The sequence below is a fragment of the Mustela nivalis genome (assembly GCF_964662115.1).
Source record: "Mustela nivalis genome assembly, chromosome: 1".
In the NCBI taxonomy this organism is placed as follows: Eukaryota; Metazoa; Chordata; class Mammalia; order Carnivora; family Mustelidae; genus Mustela; species Mustela nivalis.
The window spans coordinates 164,826,857-164,854,694 of record NC_139020.1 but is presented as its reverse complement, the minus strand read 5'-3'; the positions used below and the strand labels follow the sequence as shown (position 1 = coordinate 164,854,694).

At 51.4% G+C, this 27,838-nt stretch overlaps 1 protein-coding gene across 1 annotated transcript in view; it reads left to right on the top strand.

The window, feature by feature from the left end:
• The first annotated feature begins 1,164 nt into the window (after positions 1 to 1,164).
• Positions 1,165 to 27,838, top strand: part of SLC6A1 (solute carrier family 6 member 1) — a 43,470-nt gene continuing 16,796 nt past the window's right edge. Inside the window, exons 1-5 of the mRNA XM_082749686.1 lie at positions 1,165 to 1,404; positions 24,358 to 24,420; positions 25,618 to 25,947; positions 26,336 to 26,467; positions 27,062 to 27,162. Coding sequence (XP_082605812.1) covers positions 25,710 to 25,947; positions 26,336 to 26,467; positions 27,062 to 27,162 — 471 coding nt within the window. The 5' untranslated portion in view covers positions 1,165 to 1,404; positions 24,358 to 24,420; positions 25,618 to 25,709. The remainder of the gene's footprint in view (positions 1,405 to 24,357; positions 24,421 to 25,617; positions 25,948 to 26,335; positions 26,468 to 27,061; positions 27,163 to 27,838) is intronic.

The window sequence follows — 27,838 nt, the reverse complement described above, 5'->3', positions numbered from 1 at the left end:
ATGACCCAAGCGAAGGGCAAGGTGGCGTAGAGGATAGCAAGTCAATCAGGAAATGCCAGCCTAGGGGAAAAGAGAGGAGGCAAAGAGTAGGTCAGGGCTGGAGAGAAGGAATCCTTTCTATGAGTCCTTGGGGGAATGGAGAGGAAAGGGCAGTCATGGCCCCATTCCCAGGAGCCTTTGTGAAAATGGAGGTGGATGGGGGCGATGTCAGGACTTGGCAAAGGGGAGGGAAGGCACTGGGTTGGGACCCGCTAAGAGAGACGCTTCTCTGGGACAATCCCTCAAACCTCAGAAACTGGAAATAGGAAGATGTCTTGGGGGTTCTGAGGTCATCCCTTGGGTGTTGTTCCAGGCTCTTTCCCCTTTTTAGTAGTCTGTTTATCCATCTGTCCATCCACGTACGTAACGACTTGTGTTTCTAAGACCAAGCCTTGGTAGCAAACTGCCCCTTCCTGCCACAGGCACACCCCCAGCCTGGCACCAAGAGCCAGTTAGTTAGCTTCAGGTCAGAAGTTGTGTTCCCCTCCTAACAGGAAGCAGGAGGCTGGCCCGCCAAGAGAGGAGAGTGGGCCAGGAGCCCACTGCCACCCCCACCTCCACTGAGGGGGCCTTGTGACCTACAGAGAGAAAAAGGTGCCAGAAAGAGAAATAAAAAGGACAGACCAACAGAAGTGGTCTGCAAGGCTGGAAAGAAAAAAGCCAAGAGGTAAATCCGTGATGAGAAGGAATGGGAAACAGACCAAGACACGCGGGCTGAGGACCCTAGGGCAAGGCAGGAAAGAGGCCAACTGACAGAAGAAGGAATAGGGGAATGGGAAGAGGAGGGGGAGAGGGGAGCAGGCGAAACGGATGGAGGTGGGCTGGCAGAGCGGGAGAGAGAGGAGGGAGAGGGGAGGGAAAGCAGGAAAGAAAAGAGGAGGAGGGGAAGAGGGGAAGAAGGCGGGATGGAGAGAGAAGGGGGCAGAGGAGGGGAACGCAGAGAGAGCAGCGGCGACCGCAAGGAGAAGGAAGGGGGAAAGCTGCCGGCGAGGAGGCTGAGGGGTGGGTAGAGTGCGGCGCGGGCCAGGGGGTGGAGGGAGCGCGGGCGGGGGGCGGGCGGCGGGCGACGCCCCTCCCCGGGCTGGGCGGGCTCCCGGAGCAGTGCCCCGCCCCCCGCCCGCGCGCGCTCCCGCCCTCCGTCCCTGGCTCCCCCGCCCGGCCCCTTCCCGGTGTCCCTCCGCCCGCCCTCGGAAGACCGAGCGAGCGGCGAGGTTGCGGGCGAGCCGCGCGGCGCGGAGCCGAGGAGCCGAGGAGCCGACAGCGCAGCGCGGCCGGAGTCCGGAGCGGCCCCGCGCCCGGAGCGCACCGGTGCGGCCGAGCTGCCCGCGCAGCGCCCGCTGCGGGCAGCGCCAGCCCGGGCCGCAGGTAGGAAGGGGCGGCCGGCGTCGGGGCGCGGGGCGCAGAGCCCCGGACGGCCCGGGCAGATTCGGCCGGGCGGGGTGGGGGCGGGCATCCGGATTCCAACCCCCGCGCCTCCCCTCGGCTCGTCTCAGGGCTGCAAGAAGGAGCCCGGGACGCCGCTCCCACCGCCGACGTGAGCCCGGGCGATTCACGCGGGGTGCGCGGGGGGCATGGGGACTCGCGCGAGCGTCGCGAGAGTCCTCCTGCCCCTTCCCTGGCTTGGAGTCCCCTTGCACCTCCTAGCTGGCGCTGGATTCTCCTAGTTGGAGCCGTCGAAGCGCCGCGTCCATTTATTTCTCAGGGGATGGCGGGACCCCGGGAGTGAATAATTCGAAGAGCGTTTGCGGGGGACGTGGCCACTGGTCGGTCTCGGGGTCAGATGCGCCGAGGTAGAGCCCGTGCGCCTCATTTATTCTCTAAGGGCTCTGGGGCGAGCGACTTGGGGGTGGGTCACCCGCTTCCCATCCTGGGGCAGCTCAAGCTCTCGGGAGACGTTGGCTAAAAAGCATTTACCTCAGTCTGGGCTTAGCTCGCGCCGCGCTCTCCACTCCTTTCCCTGAGGAATGTGGGGTGAGGGGACTCCCTCCGAGGGTTTGAGGACAGTGTCCCCTTGTCGCCGCAGAAACTGTTTTCACCTTCTTGTGTCCCGCATTTTCTCACTGGGGATGGGGAAAGGGAAACTGCCTGCCAGGGTTACTTACCTCAGGGCAATGACCCTTAGGTCTCCGTGTCTGGTCCCTTTGTGCCCACCATCCCCTATGGGGGGCACCCACAGATGCCCTATTCCAGTTTGACTTAGTCTTCAGACAAGGAACTTAGACCGGGCAGTCCCCCACTGAGGCTCTTAGCTAATCTCTTCCCAAAATAGACATGGACCCCAAGGAGAAAATTGGATTTAAAAAAGCCAAATGATAAAGCCCTGTTTCTTCCCGATATGGGGCTGGAGCGCTCCCTGCGTCTCCTAGAAACCCCAGCCCATGAAGAGCTGAGGTGGAGGGGGAAACACTGAGTAAAATGGCTCCTGAGCTTTGGTGACACCCCCAAATCAGAGGCTGTCAGGTTATGTTGAATGGCCTTTGGGGTCGACCTTCATTTTTCTGTGACACACAAAGTGGGTGTTTGGTGAGAGGGGGTATTGGGTGCTGGGTATTGCTTAGATTTTTCTCTTTGGGAACTTTGGGAAAAATGTATTCATAAGGGAATCTGAAAAGACTGCCCCAACTCAAAGTCCAGAACAAAGGAGATCAGTGGGAACTACAGGCAACTTGTACCCTCTGTCTCCCTCTTTCTCTCTCTCTCTGTTTGGAGCACTCTCTCTGGGAAGGGTTGACCCAGCCTCTGCTCTGATCAGGGTCTGAGCAGTCTTGGCCCTCCCCCAGGCAGAGGAGGAAGAGGAGACTTATTAGCCCTTAGAGATACAAGTCCAAGGAGGAGTGGGAGGGACCTTTCCCCAGAGCATCCAGGGCAAAATGGCTGAGCCTCTCTTGAGTCTCGGAAATAAATTGTCAGGCAAGCAGCAAACAAAGAAAACGCTCTCTCTCTCTCCAGCCAAGCGCTGGCTCGGTGGCCAGGGCTTGGAGGACAAACAGTGAGTCCCAGGCCGGGGCACACAGCCGGGCTTGTCTGGCAGAGCCTCTGGAGAGTGGGGCGATTCCTGAGAACCACACGGGAGAGGGGCAGCTGCTGTGGGAGAGGAAGCAGGGACCAGCTCTCTTGTGTGCATCCCTTCATTCTGGGGCTGGAGGTGTGGGAGGTGGGTCCCCAGAAACTTGGGATGGAGCTGAGAGGGGCATCAAGAGGCCCAGAAGGAAGCAACTCAGAGGGTAAAGAGGAAAGAGCAACTCCATCAAAGCCGAAAGAAGCACAATGGCTCTGTCTCTGAGGGATTTCTCATGCCTGGCCATCAGGAACTCCAAATGCCATTTGTTTATGCATGGCCCAGCCCAGAGCAGCACTTACAAAGTGTCTTACAATAAAGCCTGAATGGATGGAAGGTGCCGGCATGGACTGACCTGCAATATCTTTCTATGTCACTGAGCCAGGGAGGCTCTGAAAAGTAGACACTGAGACCAGAACCGGCCCTGGCTGGGTTGGCTTTGAGCTGGAGTGCTGCCATTTTCTGGCCCGGTGGTGACCTTGGATAAGTTCTCATCCCCACTGAAAGGAAAGACTGGAGTCCTGAAAGCTTCCAGTGTGGCCAGCTCATAATTCCTATCATAACTTTGCACAGTAGGTACTCTTCTAATCCCCACTTCGGAGGGGAGGAAACTGCAGTATAGAGAGGGGAAGTGATTTGCCCAAGGTCACCCAGCTAGGAAGAGGCAGGACAGGGATTTTAACCCCGCTCTTCTGATTTCCTGGCCAACACTCAGCCCCACTGTTGGGTCTCTAGGCCTCAGTTTTCACCTCCACAGAATGACATGGAAGGGTGGTTGGGACTGAACGGTGGACAGTTAGGCCTTGGGGTCTGGTGTCTGACCAGTGGCTATTTCTCTACCTCCTGGCATATGCTAAGAGCTTGAATAAAGCACTAATGTCAGATGGCTTCTTGCCATCACATAAAGACACTGTTTCTAGGCTTGGCTGTGAGCTCAGCAGCTGAGACAGAGCTGTTTCAAGACACTTGGAATTCGGAGATGGCTTTCTCCTTCCTCTCTTAGCACGTATATGCATCACAGGCCAGGTGCCAGTCATTAAGCTTTGTCCACCACCTCTAGCCCCCTGTATCTGAAGTCCTTCCCCAAGTCTGCCCCCTTCGTCCTTGGGAGGCCCTCTCTGTCACCTGGCCTCAGGTGTGCCAGCTTCCTTGCTTTTGATCACTGAAGCCACACCACCCCAGCAGCCCTGTCCTTCCGTCCCTCCTCCCTCCGCTGTAGCTACAGGACAAAACCCAGTTAGAGCCCCTTAATCGCCTTATTCCCCGGAAGGAAATGGAGATGTGAGTGTCAGCAGGCATGATTTTGCCGGTTTCAGACTGCCCCTTCAATTTCCCTGTTGCGCAGTCTCCTGAGCTTCTCTGCCTGAGCTTCTCTGTGCCCAGAGAACAGTGGACAGAGCCCAGCCCCTGCCAGGATGAAAACAACCTTGAATTGACTCCAATTGCAAAGAGCAGCGGGGCCCCTCTTGGTGAGGAGATTGGCTTCTCCGTAGCATTCCTCTGCACTCTCGCCTCAAAGGGACCCGGTGCATGTGTTTCTTTGTGTCGCCTTTTTGCCCCTTTCCCTGAAGGTGGCTGGGAGACGGAGGGAAAGAGTGTGTGGTATCTAAGAGCAGGAAATGGCTGGGAGGCCAGATATGGACCCCGAAATAGGGCTTCCCAGGAACCGTGCCTCCAGGAGCTTTGTGAACATGTAACATCTTCACTTGGAGCTCACCTGCCGACCTCAGAGCCCGGGGGAAGGTCAGCAAGAGAGTCAGTAAGGAACCCAGCTAATAGTAGGGATAAGGGCTGCCTGGCGTAGATGGTAGGTGTGAACACAAGCTGTGATATTTCAGCACAGACTTGGATTCAGTCACAAACAGCAAAAAGAAAAAAAAAACAAACAAACACACCCCACTAAATATTATTCCAGTGATAATATCATCAATAATAATAATAATAGCTAACAGTTATTGCACGTTGATGATCTGCCAGGGAATGTGCTGTGTGCTTTACTTACATCATTGCATTTAATTTTCACAAAACCCCGTGGGGTACATAGGATTGTCCCTGTGCAGGTAAGGAAACCGAGAGGAAGAGAGGTGAGGGTGCTTGCTGCAGGATTGCTAGGCTAGTAAGTGGCCCCTGGAGCCCCAGCTCAGCAGCCCTATGTTGACATCCCAGCCCCAGAAGAGCTCCCCCCCACCCCCACCCCCAGTGCTGCTCACTTGGCAAGGACCACACACCCCATTTATGGAGCTGCACGGTTGGAAAGTACTCCCCCCCCCCCCCTTTTTCCAACAATTGAGCTTTGCCACAGCTCTGGGAGGCCGGTGGTGTTCCTTAGGAGAAGCGGAGGCAGGGAGAGATGAGTTTGTGCCTGAGGTCCCTCAGCTGCTAGGGTGCAAACTGAGATCTGCACTCAAGTGCCCTGGGATCTGCGACTTAGTGCCCTAAGTCTTTGTGAGCTAGACTTCCAAGTTCATTGAAAGCTGGCTTCAATATTGTGCACCCAGCCACCTTTCCCTAACTCTTAGGTGTCCCCCAATTTGTCTCCTACCCTCTCACTGCTCTGGAAGCCATTGAGAGCAGGCGACTAAGTCAGTCAGCTCCGTTTACCGTGATCTGACATGACACGAAAAGCGGCATCCAATTTGATGCGAGCCGCCTGCATCGAATGGCCTTCTATTTTTACATTTGTCACAAATTGGAAATTACAAGGAGGCCAGGTCTTGCTGAGTGATTGGCCGTGGCTCTTTGAAAGCAGGGGGTATGCAGCTAGGTGGAACGGGCCACATTAGGGTGTCGGGGGCCCTCTTGGCTCCAAGAGAGGCCCCCAGCTTCCGGGGCTGGATGGAATCCTGGCATACAGACCTGGCTGGAGGATGCAGGAGTTGGTGGCTGTCTCAGATGGTGACCTGCAGCTCTGCCCACCTGTCAGTGCAGAGTCTGCAAGATCAATGTTGCATGCCAGCTCCTAACACAACTGAGCCCTGACCAGAGGGATGTTCAAGGTCAAAGACACCCCGAAAAATGTTGACAGCAGGCTGTTTTGGTACCTTATTGTTTGGTAAGGAGGTTCTGTCCAGGGAGAGGGCAGCAGCCACGGGAGGTGAGCAACAACATTTGGTATCAGAATTGCAGTTTGCCGAAGCTTAGTGCCGAGAAAACAACGGATCATCAGAAAAGTACTTTGGAGTTTGCGGAAAAATGTTCCTGAAGCTGGTGTGTCTTTTGATCCTATAAGTATTCCAGGGGAAGAAAATAAGGTCCTTGATATCCTGGAGAAGAATCCTCTGTCAAACAAAAAGAGACATTTTTTTAAAGCTAGTTTTCTCGTAAAGCCCAGGTCAGAATGACCTTGATTCAAATGAGGTCTCTGTGTACACACATGAGTTCATGCACACTTAACACTTAGGTAGAATTTTTTTTTTAAGATTTTATTTATTTATTTATTTGACAGATGGAGATCACAAGAAGGCAGAGAGGCAGGCAGAGAGAGAGGAGGAAGCAGGCTCCCCGCTGAGCAGAGAGCCCAATGCAGGGCTCGATCCCAGGACTCTGGGATCATGACCTGAGCTGAAGGCAGAGGCTTAAACCCACTGAGCCACCCAGGCGTCCCAACACTTAGATAGAATTTTATAGTTGAAATTTGCAATAGCCCCGGGGGTTCCAAGTGAAACTGTTATTGTTGTTGTTGTTATTATTATTATTATTATTGCCATTATTATCTCCATCCTTTGGATGGGGAAACTGCGGCTCAACAAGCCCTGAACACACTTATTCCTGACCTCTGGATTGCCAGCTGATAGGATTCACTTTGATGAAACCCAAGTTCAAATTCAGCAGGTTGCCCCTTGAGAAGGAGCCCAACGAGCCCGATCTGTGGTGGGCAGCACCCCAGCCACACAGGGACTGATGGCAGGATCATGTGGGAAGGCACAGCCATGCAGTGTGGGAGAGAAGGCCCCCAGCATCGTTTTAGTCTTCCCTGTTGTTTGAGCTCCGGCCAGAGGCTAACATGTCCTCAGTTATGCCCAGAGTTTGTGGAGTCTGACGTGTGCTCATTTGGCCAGGGGGCCCCCAGCAGTAGCCAGATTTGGGGGGAAAGGAAGGGATGATTACTCTCAGACAGTGCTTGAATATCGAGGTGATTTTGGATGAAAACAAATATACCAGGGGCCCTGTGAGGTTGTCTAGAAGGATCTCAGGGCCCTGGCAACCAGGAAGCATGTGGGGCAGTATTCCTAGGTGAGCCTTGTTTGGGACCTGCTGGAGGAGCAGGCTGATTAGTTCTGAGTCCTTCCCGGCCAAGAAGGTAGGAAAGGGGGGGGGGGTCAGTCAGTTCTTCTGGCCATTACCCCCAGTTCTCCTCTGCTCTTGCTGGAGATGATGAAAAATCACAAGTTCTGGGAGCTTCCTACTAGGGTGTTGGGGGGTGGGGATGCCTGAGAGTTTGACTCTCCCCCCCAACCCAGCCAGCTTTTCCCCAGCCACTGAGTTTGGCACACCCCCTGGGCACCAGTTCTGGGCCTGAGGCAGATGAGAAAGATGCTAGGCGTAGGGGGTCTAGGTTCTACGGTCTCCTTGGCCAGAGGAAGATCTGGAGGCTGAGGGAGATGGAGTCACTTACCCTGGCTTGCACAGCAGAGTTTGAACCCAAGCCTTGCTGATGCCAGCCCCCATATGCCTTTTCATGCTTACCACTACCTCTGGAAAGCACCTGAATAGAGGTCACAGTGGAGGAGACAGGGGCTTTGACTCACTGAGGCAGAATGTCAGCTATGCAAAATAAAAGTGACCAAAGCCAAAGGCTCCCATGCCCTTGTCCTGGGTCCAGTTCCCCTGCTGCCCGAGTCCCTTTGCCCCTTTGCTCTCATGTCAGATGTCCTCAGAACTTGAGATCACCTAGGATTTAAAAAAAAAAAAAAAAAAAAAAGTGAGCTTGGGAACAGGGAAGAAGTTGTCATACCGAGAGTATTATATGAAGATGGAATTTAACTGCATACATTTTTAACAGGTTGGTAGCAAATGATCAGATAGCTACAAGCCCTTTCTGGCCTTTGAGCTCTGGTTGTGATCCCATGATCCAGGCACTGAGCTGAGGACTTGACAAGCACTATTATAGGATCCTCCATAAGAAAAATGAGGTCCAGAGCTCACATGGTTGCCCAGGGGTGCCGCACTGATGTGCTGCAGAACTGCAACTCAGATCTAGGTCTGCGGGACCCGGAGGCCTGTGTTTGCACTCCGGGATGGCCTTGAACTTGCAAGGAATAAAGGGCAGGGTCCTTACCCCTCTCTGGACTTTGCTTTCTCAGTCCATAAAGCCAAGGGATTTGGACTGGACTGGACGATGGGCTGCTCCCCAAGCCGGGCGCCGGTTTTCCAGGCAGGGGAAGGGTGGCTGCACGCCCCGTTTCCTCCTCCATTTCCCCCATAATAGCCTCCCGAGACTAATGACTGGGGAAGATAAGAGCCCTTTCTCCAAATGGCAGTGAATGCCACTAATGACAGAGCAGATGCAGCACTGTTAATTATGCCACGGGTATTAAATGAAAATGCCAACCCGGGATGAGTTTAATAGCGCCACTGGGCTGGCTGTGGCCATGCTGAAAAGCGGTGCTGTGGACCCAGGCTGAGGCAGAACCACCCCCTCCCCAACTGCAGGGCCAAGACAAGAGCGACAAAGCCTATCCACACTGGTCCCCTCCCTGGCATGGGGTCCACAGTGGCGCTTTGTGGCTAGGGATGTTGGTGGCCACTCTGGAACATTTTCATAGAGGCCTCTGGGGGCCTAAACAGGTTACCTTCAGGGGTAGCAGCGGACAAACAACTGTGCCCGGTAAAATTTTGAGCACCTTCTATATGCCACGTCCGACCGTAGGTTGTGGAGACAAATCAGACATTGTTTCCAGCCTTTGATGAGCTGCTCACAGTCAAAACTGTACATACCCTACCAGCAGGAATGCAGTGTCTTCTGGCATCTCTGGTGCCCAGCATAGTGGGACACATCGTAGGTACTTACCTCTTGCTTTTTGTGATCTACAAGTCTCTCTCAGTGTGAGCAAGAGGCCACAAGCTGGGGACCAGAGCACATTCAGCCGTGGGCTGAAGGGGAGGCTCCACAGGCAGGTGGACCGACTCTTTTTCCCTGGCAAACCAACCTGGCCTTCCTGGACAGCTGGACTTTCCACCTGCTGGGTGACCATGGACAATCCTTTTGCCCTCTGAGCCTCTGTTTACACATTTGCAAAATGGGGAGAATAGGGGCTGTGATGGCTGCAGGCAAAACTGTGTCTCTTAACAAACCCCAGCTCTGAACTCAGAGATTGCATAAACATCTAAAAAGTGACATTCTGGTGGGCAATTCAGTAGAAGGAGAGTGTTTGGTCACTAAAGTAGCTTCTGGTTCTTCTCATGGATATAGGATATTACTTAAACCTCCACCCACTGTCTAGTGGCTCCAGTTCCCTGCCTTCTGCTTCCTGGACCTGGAGAACTGTTTCTTAGGTTTTTCTAGGCGAGAGAAAGTCACAAAATCCACTCCTTTCAGACCCCCCTGTGTTATAGATGAGTAAACTGAGGCCCAGAGGGGAGGAGTCCTAGGACCACAGGCGCTAGGACCGAAAGCTTCTAACCCCTAACCCAGTGCTCTTTCCCCTGCCCCAAGCCAGCCCAGCTTCACTGTTGAGAAATTATTAAATAGAGTTGGTGGAAGGACTCTGGTTGCCGTGACAACGGAGCCTGTGTCCTCGGGAGATAATGGCGTTGTACAGGCAGAGTGATGTGTGTTGAATGCTGATTCGGGACCTGCTGGAGGAAGTGAGCAAGAGTGCAGAGGGGACTGGGTCTGGGGTTTGAGCTTCCCCAAGGAGACTGAAGCTGGGTGGATGGAGAGAGCTGTGGGGGACACTCATCTCCCCTAGTTCCATCCTTCCCACAGCCTTGGCAGAAAAGGATAATTACCAGCCCTTCGTGGAGGTATGAAGTAAGGCAAAGAGAGGTGGCCTGACTCTTCTTCACCCAGGTCACACAGCCAGGGGAGAGGTGGAGCTGGGATCTAAATTTCAGACTGGTATCGGAAGACCAGGCCCCGGGGCGGGCCTGGAGCAGCACCTGGAGAGTACAAGCAATTGGTGGGAACCAGAAGGGAGCCGGCTCTGAGCTCTGCACTCAGGGCACCTCAACCCCTCCAAAGACTGCTGAAGAGAGTGCTCATGGGGATTCTGATGGGCCAGGGATGACAGTTCCAGCCCAGGAGGAGTGGGGAAATAGTATGGCAAGACAGCTAGCTACCCATATCAACTTGGGAGCCAAAGTCCAATCCCGCCCTACCACTTCCTAGCTGCGTGACCCTGAACAAGTCACTTTAGCTGTCTGAACCTCCGCGTCCTCATCTGCACAGCGGGGACAATGACAGACTTCCCTCATAGGATTGTTCTAAGATCAAATAAGGTAAGGTAGAGAGCTCATCAAACCCGGCTCCTAAGCACAGTGCAGTCAACCGTAGCTAGGATTATTAACCAAAGAGGAGAAGCTAGGAGAAGGAGCCACTCCCAGCTGGGTAGCAGCTTGGAAATTGTGGTGTTGGAGGGGTGGAACTGGCTAAGATGGGGATGAGAATGATGAATAGCAGAGCTCTTCATTTCAGGCTAGTGAATATCAGTGGAACAAATGAACAGTCCCCATCACCAAAAATATACATCAATATTTTGCATTGGGAAAGCATGATTGATTTACCTCACTGCAACGTGCTCTTCCTAAAAGCCCATGTGCACACCACGCTGGGGAAAATTGCCTTTTCTCTCTGCCAGCTATCTAAATGACCCCATGCTGTGAACCCTTTTGGAAAATAAATACTCGCACCCACGCTCTTCCATTTCTCCCTCCTGCGCAGCTGGTGCAAAATATTTACTCCCCTCATCGGGGATTGGAGAGCATGGGGTTAACACCCTGAGAAACCCCAAAGTGTATCATTTGCATGCTGGCAAAGATGTGATGGAGCTGGCAGACAAGCCCACTCCTTTTGGGAAGCAGAAAGAGGGTGCTGGACTTGGTTATTGGGCTGCTTTAAGAGCAATGGTGAGAGCTGGGATCCTGAAGGCTCGGAGGCAAGCAACCATTTTGTTTGTTTCCGCAAACCTATCTGAGCAAATCCACCCCCAGAGATAGCAACCTGTTTCTGGATTCCCAGAGAGAAAGGGTCATTTGTTTGCTGCTGATCCTGGGGCTGGATGACAGGGTGTGAAGCAAGGAGCCTGAAGACCTCAGATTCCCACAACTCCGACTCGGGCGGCGGGAGAGGGGTCAGGGGGACTCATCCAATGGACACATGAAGATGGCTGACATTTAACTGAGATTTGAACAGATGTGCTAATTGCAGGAAAGGTACACACATCCACTTTGGGAATCGTGTTTAAAAAAGTATTTGCTCTGAAATTTTGATTTGATCAGCGTTTCCCGATGCTGGCACCATTCCCTTCTATTGATTACCTATAGGTTAAGATAACTGCGGCATTCTGCCCAGGACTTTCTCCCATAACTATCGAAAACAAAACAAATAATATTAGCCCTAATCAAGTGATTTATGATAATACCTGCCAGGTAGCAAGCATTTTTCTCTGTACCAGGCTCTGTGTTAATCACTTCACGTATTATCTCAGTTAATCCTCATAGTAGCTAAACGTAGGTATCATCACCTCTGTCTCAGAGAAGATGGGGAACTAACCTATAGTCACACAGCATCTGAGGGTTTTCTTTCCCTTGGGGCCATTGTCCTTAACCACTCCCCTGTTCTGCTTGTCCCTGTCCTCACAGCCAGATCAACCTCCAAATACCCTTTGAGATGCCCAGCGGAAGGTGTTCATGAATTTGTTCATAGACCATGGACTTAAAATGTGCTCAGTAAAAAATCCCATTTTCCCAAATGGGTAGGTTTTTTTTGCTGCATGTGGTTTTTTCACTTTACAAAGAGGGGAGATGCATACTCTAAAGATTCCTTTAGAAAGCTAAGTGAAATGAATCAAGAACAGATGCATTGGCTAAAGTGAGCATTCATTTGAGTCTCTTAAAAATAAAATCAGCTTTCTCTTGTGGGAAATATTCAAGACCCTGGAATCTGACCCACAATCAACTCTGAAAATACACACCCTCCTCATTCTTGCAAAATATTCTCAAGCAGTGTCTCTCAACGTTGTTTTAAAATCCAGCTGAGCTTTTATTGAGAACAATAGGATTTGTTGTTTCTCAGATACAAAATTACGATTACAATACAGATTTTTTTTTCTGATCCCTACCATCCCCAATAGTTTTGCCCATCTCCTAGAGGAGAAAGAGTAACTTTGTCCTTCTACCACTTAGAGGAAGAGCTTTCTGAGAGGAAGAGCTTTCTGGAGTGACTAGATTGCAAACTAGAGAGCAGAGAGCCAGGCAGTTCAAAGAAATGAATCAAGAGATCAGGGACAAGATATCACTCGTGGCAGGACTTGCAGTAAATTGGAAAACACATGCCTATTCCCCCCGCGCCTCCCCCACCAAAACCTGCAAATGCAAGTTTTAAAATTCTGATACCACTCAACCAGACACATATAGGGGACCCACTTGGCCCCCACAGGCCATCCGTTTGAGATCCCTGCAGGTTCTTACTGTGAGTTTGTGTGATCTTGATGCACACAGTTTATCTCTGGGGCTTCAGTGTGTTCATCCATAGAATGGAGCCCATAAAGCCCACAGAGTTGGAAATGGAGCCCCAGGTGTGGACGCTTGATAGGGAACTGAAGAAATGGCCCGCTCCCCTGCGGCGGAAGTGCTAGTCCGTGACACCGAGTGGGCTCTCTGTGTAGGCGGCGTGTCTGCATGTGACTTATTACAGATCATCATTTCGTTCAGCCCGTCTCTGCAGTACTGTGTTTTCCTCCCCCCACCCCCAATCTGAGTTTCTAAAGGCCGTTTATCCTAACGCCCTTCAGAACGCCCTTCAGAGTCCTTCAAGCACATCTCCCAACAGGAGAGAGCGGTGATTTAACCCCCTGGTTTTCTTACAAGAGTGTCTTAGAAGGCAAAGATGAAGAATGGTGTACAAGAATGCCAGGTGGTCAGCCTGTCACTCTCATTTCCCAATCGCGGTGAATCCTTTCTGACTGGGTGAGCCGGGGCCTTTGCTGAGGCAGCCCCTGGAGCGCAGAGCTGCAAAATTGCACGCAGCCAGCCAAGGAAGGGAGGGGGAAAGGCTTAGCCTGGAACAGGACAGGACGGCCAGGGCCCCACGCAGGGTACCTGGCGCGCAGGGTACCTGGCACTAGGGGCCTCCAGCCTTCCGAGCTGTTAGGAAGGCACAGAGGGATGAGCTGGCCCCCAGCAAGTCCAGTTACCAAAAGGAGGAAGGCAGCGGGGCAGACCCTGTAGCCTGCGTCCCGGGTCACAGCTCCTCAACCACTTGAGACTGTGGGCTCTGCCACCATGTTTCTTTCTGCTCAAATGCAGGCCCCCTCCTTCATTGGTTCTCCAGATGCTACTGTGAGATCATAGGGTAGAGCCTAGCACAGCCCACAGGAAAAGGACAGCACCCTGTCTCCCCCTCCCTCCACTGTCTTTTCTTTTTCCTTTTGTCTTTTTCCTCTGTCTTCCTCCCTTGCCCCTGTTCTCACCTCTCTGCTACTCCTCTTCCTCCGGTTTTCTTTGCTCTCCTTTCTTCTCCTCCTGCCTGCCCTCCTCGCTACGTCCCTTCCCTCTCCTCAGCACCCACAGAGGGCTGGACTGGGGCTCCACACACCTGTGGAAGCAGCAGTGTCCACTCCAGTGACTGTGGAGGAGGTGAGGTGAGCTTCCCTACAGAAAGCACACAAGAGTCCGCTCCCAGAGTGTGCTCATCTTCTCCCAGTCCTGTGACCTCATGGTGGCTCCCTGAACCCGCTGCAGTGGGAGCATTTACACCCCAGAATCAGCCTTCCGTTTGCTTTCCTGAGGGCCTGCTGGTAAACACAGCACACCGCTGCTTTGGAGACCAGTGCCACCTTCTCCGAGGCAGACATTTCTTGAGGACTTTTAATAACAAGGTCTGCTGTCACAGAGAGGGACAGAGGGACAGGTGGGGATGGAAGGTGGAACTCAGGACAGCATGTATGCATCTATCACTGTTTGAGGGGTGTGGGGGAAACAGAGCAAGTCTTGGACTTCCGAGTCCCATCTGTGTAGAGGATACAATGTACCTGGGGAGATAAGACCAAATAGCCATTAGTCAGAATAGAAGTTGAGTTGTGAATAGTGACAGGGCCTTCCCCTTCACCTCCACGGTGATCCCAGCTGTGGTGCTGTCCTCCCCCACCCCAGGTGCCAATCTCCTGTCAAGTCATCGCCGGATCAGATCTCCCCACTTTTAAAAACTCCAGTGGCCCCCAGTTCTCCCCCAATACCCAAGGTGTGGAAGAGCAGTTAGAAGTATGGGCTCTGGAATCTAGCCTCCTGGATCTGGGACCTCAGGCAAGGTGTTTTACTGCTTTGAGCCTCAGTTTCCACATCTGTGCAGTGGGGTGTGGTGAGAGGTAAATATGATCATCTATGAAGTGCACTAACCATATTAAGCACTTAATAAGCATTCAGTGTGATCACTGCTCTCACTACAGGATACAGTGCCCGCCCTTTTCCTGCATTCAAAGCCCTTTGCTGCTGCTTTCCACCTCTCCAGTCACACTCCTTCAATCAACCCAGCTTCTAGCCAGCCACGCCATGCTCCTCAGTGGTCCTAAGTGCATTATGCATGTTCACCCTCTTCTCTCTGCCTGAAATGGACCAGCAGCTAGGCTTGGGGAAAGGCAAGGATCCCAGTCCTGCTCTCTTTGGCTGTGGTTATAAAGAGAACCTCCCCACCTCTGTTCCCTTCTGTCAGGGAACACAGTGCCATTCTCTCCCAGGTGCCTGTGGAGAGGGCCATCCCTCCTCTGGGCTGATGAAGAATTTATCACATGCATGCTGGTTACCTGTGTCCCAACTGTCCTGAGAGCTCCCAGCCATCCCGAGAGCTCAGTGGCAGCAGGCCCAGACTCCGACTGGTATCTTTCTTCCCCTGCACCTAATGTGGGTCCTGCTACCCTCGTGTGCACGGTCCATGTGGGCTGGATTGGATTGAAAATTGCCTGGATGAGAGGAGGTGCTCAGTCGGGCTTTGCAGACAGTTAGGGACCAGGACAGATATTAGCACACCACTGACTGGGTAAGCTAGACGCGCAGGGTGAGATGAGAATGAGGACACAGAGTAGAAGGGGCACTAGAAGGCACAGTCTGGCACCTGTCCTTGCACACGGAGGAGAGCCAAGACAAGGAGCAGAAGGGGCTGGCTGGAGACCACACCGCTGGTAATGGGTGGAGTGGATTCCCACATGCGGCTTGAGGCTCCAGAGTCTCCAGCTGGCCATGCTCCCTCTTTGCCCTGCAGACATGGCCTGAAGGCAGGCCTCCTTCCAGCAGCACACAGGACCCATATGTGCAATTGGGGGAAAACTGGGGACTCCCAGAAGGGATCACCACCCCTTGAGCCTGGTTGCCCCTGCCCCTCTGGGGGACGCTAATTAGAGCCTCTAGCCCCTAGGGCCTGGGGAGAGCTGATCATCCTGGATCCCATGTGACCTCTTGTTGGCTCCCCCGGGACACTGGCAGTTCTGCCCAATATGGCCATGGGAACAAGTTAACCTCTCGGGAGCCAAACCTCAGCAGCCTGCCTTCAGTTTCATAAAAAGAACAGCAGGCCTTGTCCTTGTGGGGATTTGTCCTAGAGGGAGTTGCTTGCTGAATGGGCCACTCTTGCACACCTTAAAGATGGGGTTTGGGGGTCGCCTGGGTGGCTCAGTGGGTTGGGCCTCTGCCTTCGGCTCAGGTCATGATCTCAGGGTTCTGGGATTGAGCCCCGCGTTGGACTCTCTACTTGGCGGGGAGCCTGCTTCCTCCTCTCTCTCTGCCTGCCTCTCTGCCTGCTTGTAATCTCTCTCTCTCTCTCTGTCAAATAAATAAATAAATAAAATCTTAAAAAAAAAAAAAGATGGGTTTTGGGGGTCCCACTGGAGATAGCGGAATAGAGTGTTTAAGAGCATGGACACCAGGAGCCCAGCTGCCTGGATTCGTCCTAGGTCCCCTCACTCCTAGCTGTGAGACCTTTGGCAAGCCAATTTAAGCTCTCCGTGCCTCAGTTTACCATCAGTAAATGGAGAGGGAGTGAGAATAGTTAACATACATAAATCATTTAGAGCAGACCCTGGCATGTTAGTTAAGTGCTGGGCTCACCTCCTTCCTGTGCTCTGATATCTTCTTTTTCTTTCCTTCTTTGTTAATGAAATTTGGGGATTTTTTTTTCTGTGTGTCACCACGAAAGAGAAGCTTGACTCCTGGAGTTTATTTCACCATTAGATGGGTCTGTTAAGCCTCTACCAGTTATAAAGCTGACTTTTTTTCCTTTCACTCTGCTTGTTGGGGGTGGGCGGGTGCGTTCTCTAGCCATCTCCCACCTTCTGGTTTTGGGAGCACCCCAGAAAACTGTAATTCCAGGTTCTCGGGGCTGCAAGTGGTGGGGAAGGGCTTGAGCTTGGGTTTTCTTATCTGCATGGGTTTATGAGGCTGGGGAAACTCATCTACCTGTGGTCACATATCTTCTCCTCGGGACCCAGCAGGAAGGCTCAAGTAAGTGGTAAGGCTACATCTAGAGGCTTCAGAGAATTTCATACAGGCCCGTGTCTGGGAGGCACCTGCTGGGTGAGCAGATACCACCAGACTGAGCCAGGGGGCCTGAGTTAAATCCTATGTGACTTTGCACAGGTCATTTGACCTCTCTGAGCCTCGGTACCGTCATCTGCAAAATGGAGCCAGTAATGATTTTAGTTTCAGTGTATTTAGCACTTGCTGGGCTGGGCACAGCACTAGAAAATTCAAATCCAGTCTTTATGCCTCATGAAGTAGTTACTGTTGGCTCCATTTCCTGATGAGGAGATGAACACTTTAAGGAGATAAGTGACTTACTTGAAAGTCACAGTGGGATATTGTGAAGCATAGGTATACAATAGATGCTATTAAGAAATGCACCTGGGTCTGCAAATTACCTCTCAGGTATGTTGAGTCAGGTGAGAAGTTTGTGCAAGATGTGGAGCTGCTTTCCTTCATCTCTTGACTCTGAATGTGTAATGAGCTGAGAATTGGGGTGGTGGGGGTCTCCAAGGATCATACTGTTTGTGTACTGTGCGACCTTGGGCCAGCAACTAGCCCTCTCTTGGCCTTGTTCTTTTTTTTTTTTTTTTTTAAAGATTATTTATTTATTTGACAGAAATCACAAGTAGGCAGAGAGGCAGGCAGAGAGAGAGGAGAAGCAGGCTCCCTGCTGAGCAGAGAGCCTGATGCGGGGCTTGATCCCAGGACCCTAGGACCATGACCTGAGTTGAAGGCAGAGGCTTTAACCCACTGAGCCACCCAGGTGCCCCTCTTGGCCTTGTTCTTAATCTGTAGACTGCTGGTATAGACCAGGTGTACAAGTGTGGCAGAGAACAAGCCTGGAGCAGGAAGGAAGCTGCATAGGTCCTGGCTCTGGCTGATGGTTCAAGGAAAAGGACTTACCATCTAGACCTGTGACCGGCCAGTTTGCTGCAGCTCACACGCTGGTGAAGATTGACTCTTCGCCCCCAGACTCGGGTCTCTGAGACCTAAGTCCTGAGGCCTGATAGACCCTCTCCAGCTGCCCCCTCTCCATCAGAGCACCTTCTCTAGGGATCCCTCCCTAACCTTCAGGGTAGGTGGTGTCAAAGGCTGCCCACAGCACCTGCATCCACCTGCCCACATCCATCCTCCCTCTAACTGCACATGATTATCCGCTATTAATCGGTCCTCATATTTGTGCAATGTTTTTCAATTACAAAGCACTTCCCCAGCCATTCATCTCTTTGAATAGCAATCGAAACTGCTGTTTACTGAGCACTTCCTGTGCACGAGGCCCTCTGCTCTCACCAGCCTCTTGCCATGCATTATCTTGATTCGGAGTTTCACAGCCATCCTGTGGGGCATGGGAGTCCACAATTACCACTGAGGATACCTGATACTCAAACACACTAAATATCTAGCCCCTGCCCTTACAGGGAATGGATGCAAGCTCTGTGAAATAATCGGGGTCGTCCCTAACCTACAACCTCCAGAGCTTTCGTGTGCACCCTTGCAAAGCTTGCATGGGCACTAGGACTTTGTTAAAATGTGTCTTCTGATCCCATGGGGCTGGAATGGGGCTCAAGATTCTGCATTTCTAACAGGCCTCTGGGTGATGCCAATGCTACCTCTTGGAGAACCACACTTTGGATAGCAAGGGCTTGAAGCACCAAGCCGGCTGAGACTGCTTTACCATAGCCACAGACTGGCAAGCCTCAGTTTCCCTATCTGTCAGATGGGTGAAATAGCCTTTGGCTTACAGAGGTGGAATGAGTACTGGGTGATATAGCACCTGTTAAATGCTTGGCACACAATAGGTGCTCAGTAAATGCTGGCTCTTCTCCCTTGATAGGAGCTGGCATGGGTCTGGATACACAACAGATGCTCAATGAAGCCTGTCCAATTTATTGAGCCTAGCATTTTTCCCTAAAGCAGAGAATAAACTGCATTATGTTTCCCTTTGGAATGAAGCCAAACCCAATATTAATTTTTTTCTTGAACTGCAGAGTTCCAAAAAGAAATAAAAGCAAGTAGAGTGATTGCAGTTTGAAGCAAGCCTCTGTAATTTCTGTAATTACAGAATGGGAGCAAGACAAAGCAGGAGTATGCACAGTGTCATGGGAGGGAGTGGGGGCCCCTACTCCCAAGCCTGCTGCTCCCCCTCTTGCCTTCCTGGCTCTTCATGGTGCCATACTCCCTCTGAGCCTCCTTCTGGGCCCAGCCCTAGCCTTGGACAATGGCAGCCCTGAGACACTGGCCTTGGCCTTTTGGCCTCTGCCCAAGTCCCCACCCCACGCAGCCACCAGTCCCTCTGATGCAGTGGGACAGAGGGGGGATTGTCCAGGGTGGCTGCCACACGCTCCCCTCCCCCAGCCTTCCATCTGCGCAGGCCTAGGCTGCTGATAGCCAGTCTGCTAGCAAGGCCTGCAGGGCCCACCTCTAAAATAGATCCCTGGTCCCACTCCTCACCACCTCTTCCCTAGCTGCCACAGTTGAAGTCACTGTTTTCTCTCATCTGGACTCTCAGCCTCTTAAGGAGCCTCCCTGCTTCTACCTCTGTCCCTCTGCCTCCTCTTCTAGGCAGCTACAATGAGACTCTTAAATATAAGTCAGATTTCTCCCACCACTTACACCCTCTACTCTTCCCCATCCTGTTTAGAAGAAAGTGTAAACTCCTTGCTGTGGTCTCTGAGACCTTGTGTGATGTGGGGCTTGCCTGCTTCTGACTAGTTCTGTTCCCTCCCTTGTTGGACTCCAGCCAGCCCAGCCTCCATGCTGACTCTCAAACATGCCAAGCTTCTTCCAGCCTCAGGGCCTTTGCAGTTGCTGTTCCCTCTGTTTGAAATCATGTATCCTAGAGAGTCATATTTCTGGATCCTAATTCAAACTGAAAAAAATTTTGTTCAGGCCAAATAAAATAAGCCTAAGGGCCAGCTTTGACCCATTTTGCCACTTCTGGTCTAGAGCTTCCAAACTTCTTCTTCTTTTTTTTTTACTCTTACAAAGCATTGCCTCACTCAGGAATTAGCAGAGGTATTCTTTCTGCTTGGTTTGGCCCCATTTTTATTAATGGCTTTAGGACTTGGTCTCCAACTGCACATTGAGGAAAGAACATATTCATGGGAACATTTTCACCACTTTCCTGCCTTGAGTCTCGTTCTTTCACTCCTTCCCAGAGCCTCCCTGAGTGAGTCTTCTATAATAATAATCTGTTCACATCATCACCCCAGTTGCATCCCTGCAACTGGTCCTGAAGTTCCTTAGCCTGGCTTTCAAGGTCTTAAACAAACTGACCTTCCTATCTTCAAATCTTTCTACTTCTGTTCCTGCATTCTCTCCACTTAGGATGCCCTTCCCTCTTTTTGAGCCTGATGAACACCTATTCAGCCTTCAAAACCCAGTTCAAATGCCCCCTCATCAGAGATGCTGCTTTTTTTAAAAAATTAGTTTATTTATTTTAGAGAGAGAGAGTAAGAGCAGAAGAGGGACAGAGGGAGAGAAAGAATCCCGAGCAGCCTCTATGCTCAGCATGGAGTCCGATGTGGGGCTCGATCCCATGACCCCGAAATCATGAGCCAAAACCAAGAATTAGAGGCTTAGCCAACTGAGCCAATACCCCTAGGATGTCTTCTCTGGTTGAATTCCATCATTCCTTCAAGGCCTGCACAAAGGCCTCTTTTCATATACTCTTGCTAGAGTATATGAGTTCATATACTCTTGCTACACATATCACAGGTACTATGATTGGCTACAGGCAGAGATATTTTTCATTATAGGCTGTGACCTTGTGAAGGTCATGGACCTTGTCTTATTAATGCTTGCGACCCACGTGTCCAGCCCAGCTCCACGAACACATTAAGCCCTGGGTAAATATTTACAAAATGGAATCTTTCTGCTGGCTCCTGTTAGTTCACTGATTCAGACTCTGCTGCAGAATACAAAGGGCTCGAAATGATTGTTCCATCCCCATTTCAGCACACAGCGTGTGCTGAGCAAATAGTTGCTGAATGAAGGAAGGAGTGAATGAGTAGGCGAGTGAGTACAGAGGACGTGTCACGGGGGTCTCACATTAACGATGCCCCGTTGAACGTTGCTTCGGAGGAATTCAGTCAATATGGAGGAACGTGTATTCAGATTCTTCATCTGCAGAATTCTGTCATCTGAAGAGGAAGGACCAGAAGACTCTGGAAGAAAGCCTTGGAAAAATGCCCCACATCACGAAGGGGTGAAAGGCATTCCTTTTACCCATTCCACCAGCAGGTAGAGGAGGCCCGCGCTGCAGAGGGGGGTAAGAGATGCATGGCCCTTCTGCTATGGACCCGAGGAGCTGTCCTCCGACACAGGGCAACCCCTGCCTGGCAGAGCAAGGGAGTCCGTTTCAGAAGAGGGGAAGTAACTCCTGGCTGACAGGTGGCTCCTCCTTCTGAGATCATTCTTTTTCTAGAAAGAGAGCCAGCTTCCTTTATTGGGCACTTGTATATGCCTGTGCTTTTCATGTGCCATTTTTGATGAGACAGGGAAGCAACAGGTTAACCAGCTGGTGTCAGGAATGAAAATTCACCAGCAGCTATACTCCTGGAGCTGCTGGAGCGAGGCAGCTTCCGGAAGTGCTGTCTGTAAACTCCAGGTCCCAGGCTTTTTAACTAATGGGGATCCCTTACTCATTTTCCTCCCATCTACTAGACTTTTGCTCTTGCCAGACTTATTAAGGAATAATCCCTTATTTTATTGACCAGACACACAAATGTACCACTCCTGCCTTCTGCCTGGCCCAGGGTGATGGGCTAGACCACTCATCAGTTGGTATACAGAGAGCCCAAAGCAGGAAGATGTGAAATCTTTATTAGCTAGTTTCCCCCATGGAGGCTTAAAGGACAATTTCCATCAGTCTTCTGAAAGTGCTGCCAGTCTCTGGAGGGCATGGATAATAAGCCCATGGTAAATGTTAGTCGTAATAGTGTCATCATTGCTGTACCTCCCAGGTTAGGAACCACAATCCGTATATAGTTGGTAATCATCACCATGATGAGAACGGCGGAGATGGCCTGAGCCCTCGCTCTGAGCCCTGTAGTCGCAATAATTTATGTGTGCGATCTCATTTATCCTTCACTGCAACTCTACGAATAAAAGATTATTATTATTTCCCCATTTTACAGATGAGGATCAAAAAGGGGAGGAACATGCCCAATGCTAGTAAACCTCAAGGGGAGCCAAGGTCTCTGATGTAGCACCATCTCACTGTCTTGTGACCCAGGGGACCTCCTCCCTAGGAATCCCCGAGGAAGCACAAGATATATCTGTTCTCAGCCTTCTACTGTTATCTTCACATTTTGTCTTCTAAAAGGAAAGCTCTATCTGGCTATGTGGCTCTTCAGAGGGCAGTCACAGGCATCTGCCCAAATCTTTTCCCATATTCTGAAGATAACACATATGCCTTCCTCACGCTGAGCTCTTCAAGCAGCCGTGGTCTCTGATCTCTCTGGCCTTTGCACGAGGGGATGCTAACTGTGCTCAGGGAGGGGACGGTGGAATAAACCTCTTGGTGAACCGGAGCTCTCCTTCCTCCCAGCGTTCCACCTTTCTTCTGTGTTGGTGTCGAATGATTTCTTCAAAGGACATAAACACCACATTTCACCCCATTAAATGCACCTTGCTATCTCTCCTTCTTGCTGGGAGTGAGCCGGACCTGCACCTGTCTGTCTGTCTGTCTCTCCCTGAGTGGTGTGGGGCAATCTGAGGTCTAGTGCACAGTAGGTGTTGGAATAGGTTTGAGTCTCCGTGGATAGTCAACAAAGATATCCAGGGCAGAGGCCAGAAGTTGTTGTTCCCATAGGGCTACAGGCCTTCCTGAGAACTTAAGCCGAGTGGTAAGAGAACAGAGATTCAAGACGTTAGCAGGAATCCCCTGTGCCAATGTGAGCAAAAGGAGGGAATTTTATTTTGGCATGGTGGAGATGCTTTCTTTATGAACTCTGAGCATTAGAATGTAGCCAGGCTTAAGAAAGCCTGGAATGGCAAAGACAGATGCTTTCAAGACTCTCCATCTTTTTTTTTTTTTAAGTTATTTATTTGTTTGTTTGTTTTGAGAGAGAGAGATCACAAGCAGGCAGAGAGGCAGGCAGAGGGAGAGGGGAAAGCAGGCTCCCCGCCAAGCAGAGAGCCCCGATGCGGGGCTCAATCCCAGAACCCCGAGATCATGACCTGAGCTGAAGGCAGAGGCCTAACCCACTGAGCCACCCAGGTGCCCAAGACTCTCCATCTTTTGACTTCTCATTTCCTTCCTCCTCAGCAGACCAACTCTCCCTGATACTCTGAGTGCGGGTGGGCAGAAGACAGCTGCCTAAGAGTTCCCAGTTCCCCGGACAGGCTGGCCTTCTTTCTCAGCCATGTGCCAAATTTCCAGGGAAGGAGCTTTGAAAGACTACCCAGAGTTAGGTGATCAGCCCTGGTCCAAGGTAATTGGATCCTTCTGAAAAAACATAGTGGCTGGAACCTACAAGGGTAGGTCATAGGGACAGTTAAGGGTCATCTTTGATTTGACAGTTAATGGCTAACCACCTCCCCCCAACACACACCCTTTCCTAAGGCTTCTCTCTCCCCTGCATATGGCAAGACTTTCTTGTAGACCACAAGATGGGCTACCACTCCTGACAATGGGAGGTCACCCTACCTGAGTCAGGAGTTCCTTCTGATGGTGCCAAACCAAAGTCAGGAAGCAGGTAGTAGGCATCTGAGACAAGCCTGTGGGTCCTCTTGAAGAGTGAGAAACAGGGTTGGAAACTGTCTAGAGGTCGTCTGGTTTTCTGTGAACTCTAGGCAGAGACATTGGTGTCTGGGGATAAGGACTGAGAGCGAGGGGTCTAGAAGGTGAGAGCACAGCAATCCAGATCCCCCAGTGGGGCAGAGCTGAGAGAGGAGACCTTCTGGGGCCATGTGCTGCTTTTGCTCTGCTACTACATCTCAGAGGCCCCAGATTATTGTTTCACACAGTCCTGTTTGTTCTAAGCGTTCTATAAGTTTATTCTGTGTTACTTGATTAATGTAAAAATTTTGTAGAAATTTAGAAATTTTTTATAAAAATCCAGAAAAGTGCAAAAAAGGAAACAGAAGTCACATATAAACTAATCACTGTGTATGCCTTAGAATATATCTTTAGGGTTTTGGAGGGGTTTTTTAAATGACTAGATTGCAACGGGATGGGCAAAAAAAGATCATACTAAAACTATTTTGAGGTCTGCTTACATGGCCTTTTACAACATTTCTGTACTTTTGGTTAGGGGATGGAGAAAAATCTCAACTGCGTTTGTTGGCTCCCAGTTGGACCTTGAAGGGCTTTTGCCCCTCTGTTGACTTCTCTTTTTCTTCTGAAGAAATGATGGAAGGCCGTCCTCGCATTGCCCTCATGCCCATCCCCACAGCTATCCCGAGAAGGCCACAGGTCCCTTCCAGCATGTTCTAGTGCCCCATGGCTGGCATGGAGGCTCGTGTGGTCACCTGTGTGGGGGGCTCCCATGGGCTTCCTGCAGCCCTGGTACTCTCTCCCTAGGGCTGCCCATTAGCCACCACCTGCCAGCTCAATGGGCTCCCTCTCCATCTCTGCTTTGCAGGCGTGCACTCAGAGGTGGCCGAGGGAGCTACTCTGGAGCTGACCCACCAGCAAGTATTATCAGGTAACATCCACAACCAAAATAATCACAACCATATGCAGAATTCTCTTTCTAAACCAGTCCGGTGAAAAATACCTGTACAACCATGAAAGCTTGTTTTTGCCGCAATTCTACAAGCCAGATAAGATTACTGCCATTTTATAGGTGGAGAAACTGAGACTAGAACAATCAAGAAGCATGAGGCTAGAGCAGGACGTAGGGTCACTCAGTTTATAAAAGGCAAGCTGGAGATTTGAACCTAGGCCTGGGCTGAGTCCAATGTCATACATCATTTTCTACTCCATGCTGCCTCTGGAACTAAAGAGGCAAGTGAGTAAAGAGTGTAGATGGACTTGCTTGGGTCAGGTAAATCAGTGGTCCTTTTTCAGCTGAGGGCTGCGATTGGCTCCCAGCATAAGAATCTCCTTTTGCAGAATTTGTTAAATGTATAGATTCAGGACTCATCTCCAGAATTAGGACTCATCTCCTTGAGATTCTCATGTGTGACATCTGGGGTGGGACCTGGGACTCTATCATTACAGAGCTTTGCAAACAACTTGGAAGCACAGCAAGGTTTGGGGACTGCTGACAAAATAGTAACACCACTTGCCAGGCACAAGAGACTTGCTGAGTAACAACCTGACGTACTATTATCATACTCAGTTTAAAAGGTAGGGAGAGCAGGGCTCAGAGAGGTTAAGAGGTTTTCTCAAAGTCACACAGCTCAAATGTGAAAGAGGACTTCGATCGTGATTAGAGTCTGTGCTTATCTACCACCTTCAGCCACTACCCATAGCTGGGTCACCTCCCTATTTGGCCCCATGGTAAGCCCCTCCATGACTTACAGTGACTATGGTTACTGTGCCTCAGGGTATGAAAAATCTAATTGTATCCTGAGAGGCAAAGATGAGGAACACTTGATATTCCTGTCTGGAAATTTGGTCTCCTCAGCTTTCTTTGCTGAGCAAGACACATAAGAGAGGGCACATGACATAGATTTGCAGGTGTGGAGCTAGTCCAGGAGCCATAAAATCACCATGTTCTCCCCACACAAGTCTAGGAACAGAAGGCACTGTGCTTCCTCCAGGAGAAAGAGGGTGATGAGAGACCCTTCTCTGACCCCTGGTTGGTTTGTGGGCCATTTTATTCTTGTTATTTTGGGACAACTTCAGGATTTGGCCACTCTTCCGTGCCTGTCACCCCATCCCTCTGTTCTCCTAGGGTGACCCTGAGCCGCAAAACTGCTGTCTGCGTGGACTGGGGCAGACGTCACACGTCCATCTGCCAGGACCTCTGTGTCCAAACTCCGAGACATGGCAACCAATGGCAGCAAGGTGGCCGACGGGCAGATCTCCACAGAGGTCAGCGAGGCCCCCATGGCCAATGACAAGCCCAAAACTCTGGTGGTCAAGGTGCAGAAGAAGGCAGCAGACCTTCCAGACCGGGACACATGGAAGGGCCGCTTTGACTTCCTCATGTCGTGTGTGGGCTATGCCATCGGCCTGGGCAACGTCTGGAGATTCCCCTATCTCTGCGGCAAAAACGGTGGTGGTAGGTGCTGTCCTGGCCACATCCCAGCTGGGTCTGGACCCCTTGAAGAGTGTCACACTTGGGCATTTTCTGAGGGAAACTTAGGGGAAGGGCCCCCTAAAGACCAGGCACCATTTCCTGTTTTTGTCCCTTTACCAAAAGTTTCCCAAAGGACGATTGCCCTTTGTTAACAATACCAAACAGTTCACCTCTTCATTTTGCAAAGAACAAGGGATGTAGTTTGAGCAAAGGACATCCTGGACTGGATTTTGGCTGTGGGTGCTACTCTGAAGGCAGAGGGTAGGGAGATTGTGGCTGGGACCCTAAAATGCCCCGCCATTATGCTCTCTCTGAATGGGGCTTCTCCAAAGCTTTGGGACCATGAGCATCTCTTTTCTCTCCCCCACAGGGGCCTTCCTGATCCCCTACTTCCTGACACTCATCTTTGCGGGGGTCCCACTCTTCCTGCTGGAGTGCTCCCTGGGCCAGTACACATCCATTGGAGGCCTGGGGGTGTGGAAGCTGGCCCCCATGTTCAAGGGTAAGTCTGCAGAATGGGGCCACGTGGCAGTGCTCCTGCCCACAGAACTGTGGTGAAACCAGGGCCATCCCGACACTCTCAGCCCTCCTGGAGAGAGGGACCTTGCTCACTTCTGAACAGAGTGGAGCCCTCAAAGGGGCCAGGTGGCAGATGGCAGCCCCGGCTAGGATCTAGGTGGACAGGAGGCCCCAATCCAGAGACGACCACCCCCCCCCCCCCCGCCCCTGTGCACACATTAGCCTGCCCTGTCCTGTAAGCTCATTTCCCCAGCCAGGGCTGGGTACGACTTTCTTTGCTTCCTTGCTCAATTGCTTGACAGACCCTCAGATGGATACATGGAGGGCCTGGTAAGCCAAGACCCCCACCCCACTTGCAACCTGCCAGTGCTAGGCCCCAGACCCAAGTCCTCCCTTGCCAGATGTGTGTGACCTTAGCTAAGTCTCTCCCTCTCTCTTAGCCTCAGTGCCTCCATAACACCTGTTTCCAAGGTCCAGTGACCTGGTGGACATCATGGAAAATAAGAATGACACTTCCTAGGGTAGTTACTGTTATTGCTCTGTTAGACCAATGTCATGATGCCGTGTCCACTCGCAGGTGTGGGCCTTGCCGCTGCTGTGCTGTCATTCTGGTTGAACATCTATTACATCGTTATCATCTCCTGGGCCATCTACTACCTGTACAATTCCTTCACCACAGTGAGTGGCCCCTTGGACCGCTCCTTCCAGAAGGAGCCAAACCCAGAGCCCACCCTCTATCCGCTGGACTACCATTCTGCTAATAGGGCTGTTCTTTGGGTTGGGGGAGAGGGGTGGGATGGTGTGTCTTCAGCAGCCCCTGTGTCCCCACAAGTTGTAGCACTGTGAACCAAGCACCTGCTCCAGGCCAGACCCTGAGCCATGGGCTTCGTGTGGACTGACTTCTAATCCTCCTGACTCCCCCTCTTAAGGTAGCTGTTGTTAGCTCATTTCGTGTGGACTCAGACTGCCTGGGTTTGAATCCTGACCCCAGTATATACCAGCTATTCAACTTTGGAAAAGAGACTTAACCTCTCTGAGCCACAGAGCCCTTATTTATAAAATGATGGTGAAAATGAAACCTGCTGCATAGAGTTGTTGTGAGGACTAAGGAGTAAATATGTGTAAAGGGCTTAGCACTGTACCTCACAAAGAACAAGCACCGTTCAGTGGTCACTGTTAACATCGGTGTGCAGAGTGTCAAACAGGTGGGATCTCTTACCTGAGGTCACAGAGCTGGGAAGTGGCCCCAGGGCAAACACACAAGAAGTTACAGCACAGCTTGGAAAGCTGATTTTCAAAGCGAAATGATCAAGGTTCAAATTTCAACTCTGACACTTAGGAGCTGTGTGATCTC